Source organism: Rhopalosiphum maidis, chromosome 2, assembly GCF_003676215.2.
Source record: "Rhopalosiphum maidis isolate BTI-1 chromosome 2, ASM367621v3, whole genome shotgun sequence".
NCBI lineage: Eukaryota > Metazoa > Arthropoda > Insecta > Hemiptera > Aphididae > Rhopalosiphum > Rhopalosiphum maidis.
In genome coordinates this window covers 55,677,572-55,692,493 of record NC_040878.1, presented here as the reverse complement: position 1 = coordinate 55,692,493, position 14,922 = coordinate 55,677,572, and the positions used below count along the sequence as shown (strand labels likewise).

At 26.5% G+C, this 14,922-nt stretch overlaps 1 protein-coding gene across 1 annotated transcript; it reads left to right on the top strand.

The window, feature by feature from the left end:
• The first annotated feature begins 4,406 nt into the window (after positions 1–4,406).
• Positions 4,407–7,827, top strand: LOC113552524. The gene is made up of 3 exons (XM_026955388.1): positions 4,407–4,607; positions 5,060–5,324; positions 7,562–7,827. Exons 1-3 carry the CDS (start codon positions 4,407–4,409, stop codon positions 7,825–7,827), a joined length of 732 nt encoding a protein of 243 aa, XP_026811189.1.
• Positions 7,828–14,922: the final 7,095 nt, after the last annotated feature.

Genomic DNA, 14,922 nt, shown 5'->3' with positions numbered 1-14,922 from the left:
ATGCTGCCCACCCATACTTAAACTTGAATACTCAAAAATATTATGTTCTTGACATCACTGGTGTATTTGTTTAACACACGAATATTTTTATTAAATAACATATCTACTTAAATTTTTAATTCTAGTTGCTTAAATTAATACCATTGGTAGGCTGTTATGTTAATCTACAGAGAATCGGCATCTATATTATATATATATATTGGCATATATTTGTCGACGAATGGTACGCATATAAGGCATAAATACACGTACTTTATCATGCGTAATTTTAATACAATTATATAATAATGTTTATGTGTTATAAATTTTTATTTATTTAGCTACATATAATATATAAGCGCATATTTGTATATTTTATTTGTTAAACTCCTTACATAATTTATCAAACTAACTATAATATAAAAAATAATATGATAAATCTGTATTATTAAATTTATTTAAATCAAAAAGAACCTGTACATTAAATAATTAACAATAATGATGATGTATGGGTCTTTGAAAAAATAACGGCCGTGGTTAGGTTAGGCCGAGTCCCCGATTCTCCGCAGCATAATTTCTTCGTTCCCCCGCGCATTTCGGTCACTGCACGACATCGCACATTAGCCGCTCGTCGTCAATCGTCGCTGAAGCTGTCTGGGACTCGCCTGCCGTTTGCATAGTTATCGAATTGAGATCCCAAACAAACGCGTCTGCGCAACACTCGTCCGCCTGCGGGACCGGTTGCGAGAACGTAGCAAAGGTGACCAGTGGCCTATATTTTACTCGCTTTTTATAAATTTACATAAATTAACAAATAAATAATAAAATATATTATGTAATGAATATAATAATCATATCATTGGCGATAATATGTAATTGAAGATTATTTTAAAAACATAATCTAGTAACTAGTAAGTAGTAATTTGGATTTAAGTAACGCGGCAGCACGTAGTGGAACAACAATAAAAAATATTTAAAATAAAATGAAAATATTTGTAAACTTAATGTAAAAAAACTGCAATCAACGGCATTATGTGATATAATGTAAATATTACATTATAATAATAATATATCGTTTTTTTTGGTTTAAATAAAAGTTATCTACTTTCAATCCATTGCGTCAGATTAAATAAAGTCTGCATATAATACAGCCCGATTTTACTAGTAGCTTGGGAAGACTTGTCAGCACCCCTGGCAGTTTTTAAACTTGTCATGAGTTACCCCGGTTGATAACCACTAAAATATGAACTTGATATCCATGTATTCGATTTCAAAAACTTCGATATAAAAAGAAAAGTTGTTATTATTAATTTTCAATTGTAAGATTATTTTTATTTTTTCCAATTTTGACAAATTTTTCCAAAATTCTAACTTCATATGCAAATTATAAAAAAAAATTGTGTTTATGTATTTTATATAGATATAAGAATATATTTTGTGGGCTTTTGTATTAAATTTCCAAGTATTTCTACCCAGCAAAAAAATTTTAATTGACATTTATAAAAAAAAACTAAATAATACGTTAAGTAGACAAAATGTCTGCACAAAATCGGTTATTATAATATTATATAATGATACATTAAATTCCAATTTAACACATCCATTACACTATGTGAGATGTGACCAACTCGATACGTCCAACTGTACAGCAAAGCGATACCCATTTGTTTCCTTTTTTTTTATTTATGACCCCATAAAATACCAACTAGATACAATTTGTAACTCGAAACCAAGGCTGGGCATTAACGAGTTAATAAGTTATAATTTAAGTTAATTTTAACTTATTAACTTAACTAATTAAGGTTGGATTTTCATTAACTTAATTATTAACTTACTAAATTTATTTTTTAATTAACGTGAAATTAACGAATTTATTTTTCATTTTAAGAAATAAGTTAAATTTATTTATTTTTTTTTTTTTTTACATTCACTATTTCAGTCGTTTTCATGTCAAAAAATGTTTTTATTGTGACTTTATTAGTTAAAAATGATATTATTCCAATCACTCTGTACTCTAAAGGAACACTCTGTATATATTAGATAATACTGTATGTTGTATGAAGTATATGCATTATAGTTTACAATTTAGTTGTGTATTGATAAGAAATAAAGTACGCTAACGAATAAAAAAAATAACTTCTTTTTAACTTTATAAAAAGTTTTAAAAAAATGTGTATTAACTTTTAACTTACTGAGTTAATCAAAAATTGTATTAATTTTTAACTTTTAACTTTTTCTTTTTGATGCATATTAACTTAACTGAGTTAAAAAAAATCATTAACTTACCCAGCCTTGCTTGAAACCACCCTCAAAATTAAAATTCAAAGCACTAAAAGATAATAACGAACACATAAAAAGAAAATACATCATTGTAAAATAAATACATTCATCACTTCTCTCAGAAACTAAAATTAGTTTTCATTTTGATTGTATAATATTGTTTTTATTATAATTTTTAAGTTGTAGTAATAATATTCACATAATTATGATTCATGAGACAAAACTTAATAAATTAACATCAATAATAATAGAAATATTAAATTATCATTATTGTACTGTACAATATAATTATTCTCGTACCTTGTATCCTAGCACACTAATCAAATTATGTATACAAGACACAAGTATAATACTTTAATATAATATGGTCTAAGATTAATATGAAAAAATATTTAATAGCTCATTTTGTACTTAATTATATGTACCTTTTCAATAAGTAAAACAATAGGTAGTTATCGATTGGAAGGTAGTCCAATGGTATAAGTACTAAAGTACTACTTAAACAATAACAATAAACAATATTTAGTGAGTCTCCAACCAAAATGTAGGGATAGTTGTCTTACTATTGATTATTATATTATTCGCATTATATCTATAACGATGGAGTTACTATAATAATATATTTTAATTTTTTTTTTTTGCTTTGTTGACTCTTATTTTTTGGATCCGTCACAGAAGAGGAATGTTTCAAGAATAAGTTGGTAATTATATAAAATATCAATTAAATGTAAAATATTTACCTCGAATAGGTAATTATAATTTTTTATTTATATTAATTTTATATATATAAAAAAAAAAACTAAAATAATCGAAAATTTTTCATACCATGTAAATAACTTAAAAGTATCTAAAATAATAAAACGGTAATATAAACTATAAACATTTGTTAAAAATTTTAAGTATCTTTTATGGTTATTTATTTTTAAATTACTATAATATAACAAAAATTGTTTGAGGGGAATTAGTTATTTTACGGTTCAATGGTTATTGCAATGGAAATATGCAATTTCTTAAAAATTTAAACTTTGAATGCTCATATGAAATTAATTTGACTTTTCGTCAGAATTTTTTTTAATTAAGATTAAAAAAATTCATAAGTAAGTTTGTATTGAATTTAAGTTGTGAAGATGAATCTTCTAACAAATCAAATTTTTGGTACAATCTTACTATAATTATATATACAATATACTTATAATTAATTTAGTTTTCCAAAAGTTGGTAGTGCACAAATATTTTTATCGGTATTAAAACTTATGACTAAAACTATTGACTTTTTTAAACTCAATGTGCTTTTAATAAACATATATTAGAAAAACACAAGTTACACGCTACGGCACTACCACACATTTCTGAGGAGTAGTCGTGGCGGGTTAACATTAAAGTTAAAGTGCAATCAAAAAGGAAAAATAAATGAATAATGTTATCAATAACAGATAACACAAGTCAAACAATATTGGTTTCACAGTACACAATCACATTACACAATTTTCAATTGTAAAATTGAATAATTAATTTATAGCAATTTTTAATATACATGTATAATACTATAGCTAGATAAAATATTTGGTGATTCTTATTTATGTTATTATTTTTTATTTTAGCTTACACCTGTAAGTTTAGATGAGCGTACTAATTTATTTAAATGTTTTTTTTTTTTTTTTAAGAAAAATGTTTTTATTTTTACTATGTAGAGTATCTATACAAGTTGGTATTTAAATGCCATTCTTTCGACAAAATCTAGTTTTGATGTTTTATTATTTTGAAATGTATGTATATTGATTTCAATGTAAATATGAATTTTTTTTACATGTACCTACTTCTTTTAGGAGTATGAGTATTAAACGAGAGTAGCTGGTTTCTGAATCGACTATTTTATTCTATTTTGGCATAAACGTTTCGAGTTCTAATGGATAATAATTTTTAATCGCATCAAATAACTAAAATCGTTATCGCTCGTTTAAACATCTAATTTTGTTTAAATTTAAACTTCAAATGTCTATAAACAGAATTATGTTTTTATATTATTTTGATTTTTAGATTTCAGTGAAAATTATTACTATGAAGGAACTATTTAACTATTTACTATTAAATTTTCAAATCTTGACAATAAAAATTGAATATTTTCATAGGGATTTTACACTATGACAATGTACTCAAGCGATAGCAGTAGGATACACAACAATGCGTCGGAGTTTACTGTGCAAGTTTCAGCTCATATTTTGGAACGTTTTTCAACGTTCGCTCTCAATCGCAATGATGACACTGACACCGACCATCCGTTACTCGACGAATTGAACATCAATGGCTACAATGAAATTGAACAACTTGTACAAAAAACATTTCCCAGCGTAAGTAACGCTACGGTTGTTAAATGACCAAAAAGTTATTACTTATTACTTATTAGTATAAACGCTTGATAATTAGTATATTTATTTGAAATAATTTTTTTAGAGTTATACAATAAAATACACATAACTGATTACTGAGCGAATCGGTGGCTATATAACTATGGAATCTAGCTCTGCTCTAGCATATACACAAAACGGTGACAGTTTTTTACTTTCTCCTTTACTTATAGCCTATATAAGTTATAGGGAACATTGATAGGCGTATAGGCGTTCAAAATTAGTATTATTTATTAAATAACATATTAAATGTATCCTTTACGGACTGTCATCGCTTATAAATGATAAGTACCTATACACTTGGCAGAATTGGATTGATTGATAAATAATATTATTAATTCATGTATATATATTAATATCATTATTCATTTATAATATTTCGTTCAATATTCCAGTGCGATGTTAGTAAGATATGCCGAGTCTACGCCCCACAGATGTACGGCATGTACATGCTGCGCATGGAAGAAATGAAATTGGACATTGGCCGAAGTGTTCAAGAAAAATTGCTATACCATGTGACCACCGAGTCCAGAGCCATGGAGTCGCTGAACAGTGGACTGGACTGGAGACGCACCCGCCGCAACAAATTCGGATGCGGTGTTTCGTTCAGCGACAATGCGGATTACGCTAATTATTATGCTGACAGTTCTCCCAGCGAAGGTATAATACTAAAATGTATTATAATGCCTTATTTGTTAATTAAATTCTCCTCACACCACTAAAACGTATACAACTTACACAAAGTCGTTGTTAAGATATTGTAGCTAACTTATAATATATTATTATTATTTTAATTATGATACATATACTTTTTTACTATATAAGAGGATGTAACGTACCATAGGCAATTTGTGTTCAGTCGATCTAATTTTATGCTTTTAGCTTTAATATTAAATCGAGTTGACCTAATATCAAACTTAAAGAAATTAACATGATGTAGGCCATAGGGAATTTCATAGTAATTTATAAATTTAATTTAAAAATAAGTTTACTTATAATAACAAAGTAAATTATTACAATTGTATAATGACTTCCATAGTTTCATTAACATTAAAATATCAATAGATATCTATGATATGCTTATAATATTATTCTTACTTTTACATTTTATAATAATATATATGCTATATAATAGTGAACTCTTGTAGTTAAATTTACTAGATGTCTAGATTGCATAAAATATTGTTGCACCTTGCACGTGAGTAAGAATAAGAGAACAATAATTGCACCGAGCAATGACGTAAATAAGAAAAATGACCAAAGGGACCAGAGGCGTCATTTGCGGTACACAGGGTATACATTTGCGTACCTAAAATTCTAAATTGTAAATTTTGGCCCGCTCGGCCACATCACAATAATGTCAAATATGTCGAAAAAATAAATAAATAGCGCCCTGCTCAATATTTATGCGTACCAAAAAAAAAAAAATTGAAATGATGCCTCTGAAAGGGACACAATCTCCCAGACAATTTTTTTAAAATTATATCATATAATATTATATATATATATATATATATATATATTAGCTTATAACATATATTATACATAACATAATATGTATCAATATTATGACATAATTTTTAATTAATATCTTATTAATAAATTAATGCATTTATTTTATTATAAGAAAATCAAAATCAAATAATTATTTGTTGTAAAATGTAGCAACATAATTTAACATTATACATTTTTTATGATCAGTTAAGATATTTAATACAATAAATTATATACGTCTATCTGTTTTTTCAAAAATATTTGATACATCTTCACTATCAATACTAATGATGTAGTAATGTCACTTTCTATATTCAAAATATGTAATTAAATTACTGAGCTTATCTTGATTCATAGAACTATGCAACCATATTTTTAATTGTGGCATCGTGAAAAATTATTTATCGCAGGTTGTTATAGGTATTTACAGGAAAAGTAATAGCTACTTGGAATATCTTACAAAAGTTATGAAATACTGTAGTATTATGTAATGATAAATTATTTTTAATTTTATTTACAATAACTATAGAATTACTTTTATTTATAAATTAAAATAATTATTATATTTTATAAATATTTTCTTAATTAGTTTAAAAAAAAATCCGGGAAAACAATTTTTATTAAAAACTGATATACCTAAATTTTGTTTGTATTTTTTGAGAGGGTTTCTAGTATACTTGGGAGAGCTAAGCCCACTAAGCCCCCCTTATTTGTGCCACTGGCATCGAGATCTTTAAAATCTTTCACCATTATTATAAATTACCAAACTTATTAAGAAAGTTACGTCGGTATAAATCGTAAGAAATGATATGTATATAGTAGGATATGCAGACAAAAAAATAATCATTTTAGTTATTTTGTTACAATCTAATAAATAATGATTGTAGAAAATTAAAATTTCCCATATTTCCACTCTAATTAATTAAACAATAATCAAAAAATTTAATTATTTTGTTGAAATTTAAAATAATATTTCCTTTATTAAGACTTAAAACTTTTACAATAAGAAATATTATTTACTAAACATAATTGCATAATGCATATGCACAATTATTAATTTTATAATGCTAATAGCAATGTAATTATATGTTAACCTTAAAAATATAAGTTGATAGATCGTCTTTGCTAATTACGCATTATTCGTACATAATGAATTAGAACTATTATTGAATTAAAATTTAACAAATGCATAATATAACATACTAGACCGTTTTTTCGCGAGCATATTTCATCGATAGTATTACATTCGAAAAACCACATAGAACATGCAACTTAAAAAATGATTGTCCATCTCTAATATGTTTAGAATGTTTAGTTACCACTATACCAGTAATTATATCTACGTCATAGTAATATTAATAATAATTTAAGTGTTTTTTTTCTGTTCTCGCGAACGGCTGCAGACACGCGGATCATCATGATATGCTGCGTGCTGGTTAGAGAGACGTACGTGGTCCACAGCCAAAACAATGGGAACGCCTTAATCGTACCACCTAATAATGCGGACACGTCGGTGAGCTATAACGGTCACGTGTACGTTAAGTACAACGATAATGAATTTTATCCACTGTACTTTGTGTACTACCTGCGGAGACCTAAACACCGGACCACAAGCAAATTTTACCGCGCTAACAACCGCCGCCAGACCCATATGGTGTATAGGTGGTAGCTATAATCCCTGATTCGACAACAACAGCTACTTATTTGATTCCATCGACAATGATATTATCATTTGTATGAGTATGAGTTATCATACAAATGATAATTCCTGATTATAATAAATAATTGTTTTAATTTTACGTAATCGGACAAAAGTATTGTCTGAATAATTGTTTTGATTTTATATGATATTAAATATTTATTAATATTGTTATTTATACTTATTTCACACCTCATTCGTATTATCATAATTTTATTATACATGTTTTTTTGCGTAAATAATTCCTACCAATAACTATTACCTATTAATAACCGGTGGTATTTTTGCGTATGATTAGCATTTTAGCGTATTTTTCATGTTATGCAATCAGTATGGAGATGGCTATGAGATACCAAAAATAGTATTAATATAGAACATCGCCACATCGGGTATTAATGATGCAAACATTTAGGAAAATGTAAGTCTGATACTGTGGAAGAATCTCAAAAAAAATCTGTAGTAATTTTCGTTCCAAAAATGTGTAGACCAATCATATAGGGCTGGACTCGTTCGTGGATTTTATTTCGTGTGCAGAATGGTAATATACATTCTAGCATTTGGCTTTAGTGTAGGGTTGCTATACATCACGTTTTGGCCGGGACTATACGGATTTTTAATATAGTGTCCCGATATCCCGACAATGTTTTGGAACTTTCAATAGTCCCAAAATCAAATTTCAATAACTCATGTTTATACTTTGTCTTTTACTAAACATTTCTTATTTTTGTTTTTTTTTTCTAAATTTTAATTTTTTCTGTAGTATCTAAAATCTAATTAGTAGGAAAACAATATTGTTTTTATAAATGATAAGTTAATTATTTGATTGACTGACAAAATCAAATTTAAAATTATTTTCTTAGTTTGTTATAGGCGACAATTAATTATTAATGAATAGTCAATAGTCTATTGTTTTCATATCACTGCGTAATAGTTTTTGTTGTAGCTAATAAATGATAATTCTGTCGATTAGTCATCACACGCATTGAGTAAGATTTTGTCTTACAAACGTCGTAAAATGTCAAATACTCAAATGTTGCAGTATTTATGATTGTGCGTGAAATTCTAGTTACGATCAAATAATTGTGTGTTCAAACTGGTGGTTGACCATAGAATAGCGCGGCCGGTATTTTTGCCATACAATTTATACAAAAAATATTGGTCCCATTTTAAGTAAGACTCTACTTTGGTGGTTAATGTAAAAATCTATTACCGTTATCTGCGCTAAAAATTAGATGAATAAATTTTTACATTTTATAACTCACGAGTTAAATCAGTATTTTCAGTTGCCGCAGCTATCGTAGGTATACCTATTGTTTTTGATTTCTGTTATACGACTATAAAACATAATAACATCGTAATTATTTTAAATAATATATTATAATATTTTATTAAAATAATTTAAAACAACCCAACAGCGACCAGTTTTCGTTGAGCGGTGGTTAGGCAACACCCATTTATAACTCTCACCAAGTCAACTATAATTTATACGCCTGCCTTGTTATTCAGCCACGCCCCTGTGCACGAATCAGCCACCGAGGTGTCTTCTTGAATGTAGAGTATATAGTAACACACAAATAATAATATACAAACCATGAAGCGTCCGTTCATTCCAGTCCCTATTTTTGTGTGGATTAGTACGTAGTGTGGCAGTAAAATTTACAAAAAAATATGAACTGGTTCATTCTATCAACATTGTCAATGTTCACCGATGACAACTAAGTCAGTAATAAAATTGCATATTATAGTAGCAGAATATCAAAAGCTAACCAAATGTCTATTACAAGGCTGTCTTTAACCTTTTTATAATTGGAACACTACGACTTGGACAGAGTACTGTTAATTATTTTTATTTTATTATTATTATTATTACTATTGGTGATTATCCTTTGATTTTTCTCGAAATAAGCTTATTTATCGGTAATAAATATCAATTATTGGTTGGTGATATAACAGGAGCATAGACCGCGGGGTCTTAGGAACGTGTCAAAAATGTGCCCAATGGGAAAGAGGTGTCTGACCTTTTATCCAGCAAGCAATCTAGTATTTTACGAGTAGTTGAAATGATTAAAACAACTAATATAGAAGCATTTATATCTTTGTATCTGGTAAGCGAACAATCATTAATAATATATTATAGGTACAAGGTAGACAATTCAGAAGATATAATGACATTTATATCAATTTATGAATAATTTTAGTGTGAAATTGTTGAATCATCAAACCCACTAAAAAAGTTTTACTCGCGTTGTAAAATTATTCTGATGTATATGTTACGGCTAAAGTCTGAAACATGGCTAAAGTGTACATTATCTGGATAATGCGCACATAATCCATATTAGATGGATAAAGTAAACACTTAACATTTAGAATCATAGTTTCGTATATTAACCGGATATTTTATACATTAGCCATTAATTGATGGATGAAGTAACTGGATAGAAAAAATGTACAAAAAAATATATTATTATATAATTATATTTTCAACGGCACTTAATGTAATACTAAAAATAAATATAAATAATTACTATGAACTATGTAATAACGAGGGAACAATAGAAAAACATTACACTAAGTCTCAATTTGATGTTTGTCCTTAGTCATTCATTACAGTAGACGAGGTGTTAAATACAAAACAATTGTTAAGAGAAAACGCAAAAAATATGTTATTGTTAGGTGATCAGGGTTATCAACGTTGTGCATATAAATCAAATTGCAAAACAAATAAATGCAAATGCAAAGCATCTGGCATTTTATGCAGTGGCATATGATTTGAACCGCACATGCGTATTTAAAATATAATATTGTTGTAATTTGGTCCATTTTTATTAATTAATTGGCCTGTATAATTGATAGTGGCTTGCACTTAAATGGCCTGCTATATATATGCCATGCGTAATATTAAAAAAAAATTGAAATGACGCCACTGATTTTATGCATTTCTAAATGTCATCAAAGTTTACCACGTTTAAATAAATAATAAAAATAACGTTATCTAATAAATAGAAATAAAGTTAATATTGCATCAAATGTAGTTTGATATTTAATTGTTAACTTATATTAATTAATTTTATTGAAATAAAATATTATATATTATGAATTTATTAATAATATTTTACATTAGCCATAACACGATGGCTTAAGTTACTTTAGCCGAGTAATGTATACATAACCCATTTCCTAACACTTTTTATTCACGGCTAAAGTCCGAAATTGGATAATGTGCACATTAGCTTAATTCGGACTTTAACCGTATCATATATACCTATTGCGTGAAGCAGATTCACACATAAGTTTCATTCTTAGTCGATTATTTTTGTTACCGTCCGACCAGAGCGAGATCCTAGCTTTTTCTTTCTTTTTTTTTGTAACGTTATTTTTATTTAGACAATGGTAGCACACTGATTATTATTTTTCTCTATGACCCATACACAATAACAGTAAATTAGTGTTTTGGCTTTAATAACAGTGTTAAAGATTTATAATCAAATTTAAAGGAAAGAAAATTATCAAATGTACCTCAAATAGTCTTTTATTTAAAACAAGTTTATCAAACTATGTAAAATATTACAATTTTATTATGCCCATGTTCTGCTTTAAAATTAAAGTATCAATAAAGTCTATAAAAATTGTAAAAATTAGTTTAACTAACCTTATTAAACCACAGAAAAAATAATTAACAGTAGATAATTTTTCCGTGTATACTGTATACATACAAAAATTCAAAGTTATTTTTAACGACATTTAATTGTACAACAATAATTTCATTATACATAAGTAAATGCAATTTTTTTATGTTTTCTTATAAATATACAGAGTGATTCTTTTATAGGTGTTCATTTTCAAATAAACGGACAAGAAAATATTCGTATAATCGTATATAATTTCAATTATCCAAAGATATTTTATCTATATTTTTACTTGGTTATTTTGAAAAATACCGAGATTTTGGACTTTCAAAGTATCAATTAGATTCAATTTTCTATCAAAAATTACACTAAAAATTGAAGATTGAAGCATTTTTATTACTCAAAAAGGTAGTGACAGACATAAAAATAAATAATAAAAAATTTTTCACCATAACATATAATATTGTTTTATTAACTCAATGAAATCTTCAACAGACTTGTTTTAACCAATTTAAAACACGAACTTAATAATACCATGCGACAGTACGTACATGAGTATAGTTAATAATTATATAAACCTAATATACAATATATATTATATTGTATAAATTATAATAAATAATAATTGTTGTGTCTAATTTACATTTATTACACATTATTTGGCTTAGCCACAGCCCTTTCTAAGGCCTGTCCTGGCTTTTCCATTCACACTCACAGTTTACATATAATTTTATTTTTGTGATTAATCATTGAATACAAATTTAACAATTTCATTACTGCGGTGATCTACTTAATGATAAAATAGTAAAAATTAAAACCTTAAGATATTATAGAATAAAACAAAGTGACTTTTTACTTTGTACCCATGTGTCCAAGTGGCCATATATAGTATGTATATTCTATTAATACCTACCATATTTAATCCAAAAAACACTTGTTAATTATTTTTTACATGTGAAAATAAATGTCAACTCCGCAGACATTACTTTTTAACCAGTTTAATTTAGTTATTTTTCCTTTTAAATTGTAAGTAAATACTATTTTAATCTTACTAAATTTAATTTTTATCAGCGTTTTAAATTAAAACCAATATTTTCCTTACTACCAAACTCGCTTAACAATAATTCGCCTTGCACAAAATTAATTACTTACTTGGGATATTTGTAATTTAATTAATTGGTAAAATTTAAAAATAAATAAAAACAGTATAGTTAATAAATAATATCATTAATAATAATCATTAAATAAATAATCAAAACAGTTAATAATAATTATTAAAATAATCAAAATATCAACACTAATTACAAATTGAAAATACATACAAACAATTTATATGCCCATTATTATTATTTGCAATCATTATTCGGGATAATTTTGCTAAACTTACATAAACAAAATCTAAGTGATTCAATCAAAAGTCCTTTGGATAATATTAAACGCTCCATGATTGGTTCCTTTACAAGGATTTTCAGTTATTTAGAATAACTGATTAACTAAGTATATATTAATCATTTAACAAATGATTTTTTGAAGTACTTAAGTTCTGCGAGCAGTGCATGATTTTACAGACTAAATAACCCACCCTCAATATGTTGACTCAATCGTGGACACCTGCGTCATCTAATTTAATTTAATTATACCAACGTTTTTATTGTTATCTTACAAATTGTACAATTTATAAACTCCCATTGTTTTATACATTATAATAATACAATTTTTATTTGCTGAAGCTGACTGCTAATCGGTTAGATCACTTAAAAATATTGTAGTATTAGTAAATAAACCTTGTTTATTTTGTTCATGTAGTTAAAAATTGTATTATACAATTAACAATAAGTTCAGATGATAATATTTTCAGGGGAGCTTAAAATAAATAATAATGAAAAAATTACATACTGAGTAATACGAAATGTACACATCTCTGACATCAGCCAAATAGGTCGCTGCAACAAATTCGGGTGTGGTGTTTCGTTCAGTGACGACGCCGATTACGCAAATTATTATGCCGACAATTTTTCCAGCAAAGATATATTTATATTTATTTGTTTTTAAAATAAATAATACTCATCCACACTCGTCAAACGTATCATAACCGCTCAAAAATCATTGTCAAAATTGCAGTCCAATATCTACTTATCGAAATGCATTTATAATGAGTTCCATCCAAAATTGACATGTTTTGTTACAATACCCATAATAATAAAACTTTATTTTTTATCATTTAAAGAATATCAGTACTCAATTAAAATTCTCTGAAAATTGTTCTATTTTAAACATCATATTAAAAATGTATTCCATTATACAAAAAAGTAAAAAAAAAAATTATAAAGTTAAAAATATAAAATTAATTAAATGTTTTTAATTGCTTCAAATTATGAAAAACAATAAAAATTTCCAAAAATACGCAACAACACTTTTTAAAAAACTAAGTTTCCTTTAAATGAATCACAATTGTACTTGTATTAACTATTATATATTATAACAAAACTATTATCCATCTCAGGTATACGTTTATACTGTTTAAATATTAGTGATTTCAGTCATCTATAGCAGTACATCATATTTGAGATGTTTGGGTCCATTTTTACAGAAAAATTAAAAAAATCTCATGGTGATATGAATACATATTATATGTATTACTACTTTAAAATTTAACAATTACCATATATATGTGTGTAAAATGTATTTTTTCATTTTTATTAAATTTGAATATTTTTGTACTGTAGTCTTAGTTTGTGCAATTTAGTTTATAGTTTTTTCACAATATGGATATTAATATACACAACAATTAATTGATAAATAAATGTATAGATTAACAATAACAATTTATTTTACTAAATTATGCACTATGATCTGCATATAATACATATATTTTTGCGAATATAAAAAATAATTTTACAAACAATGTGTACAGTGTACACGGTAATCGTCGAACGTGCAGTAATATCCACTTGAACTTTTTTAATCTTCCTATAAAAATGTACACAGAAACCTCAAGTACTTAATAATAAATTATGACTACAAGAATAATTTATTGACCATCCAAGATAATCAGATTAATAAATACAATATAATAAATAATATAAATGGAACCCATTTACTATACTGACTGACACTGAGGCTATGCTCTTAACCCTGAATTGGAGTAGTAATAAAAAAAATTAACGTGTTTTTTATATTACTATACCTGCGAGTTTAGTACGAGCATCGGAGTATATTTCTCCAAGATACAGTAAAAAAATAAATATAATTTAGAAAATATTTTATTTATTACTTATAGGTATATACTTACGTTATGTCCTCAAGTAGTTAATAATGTGAGCATTTATTTTTTGTTGTCGCAAATTTCTGTAGACACACGAGTGATCATGATGTGTCTCGCGGTAGAAAAAAAACGTACGTGATTCCTAGACAGTACTAGGGGAGCACCTTGGTTATA

Coding starts and splice junctions, on each gene's coding strand:
- LOC113552524 (XM_026955388.1), top strand. CDS start 4,407: ATGTACTCAAGCGATAGCAGTAGGATACACAACAATGCGTCGGAGTTT. Junction 4,608..5,059: donor TACAAAAAACATTTCCCAGC/GTAAGTAACGCT, acceptor TCAATATTCCAG/TGCGATGTTAGTAAGATATG. Junction 5,325..7,561: donor TGACAGTTCTCCCAGCGAAG/GTATAATACTAA, acceptor GAACGGCTGCAG/ACACGCGGATCATCATGATA.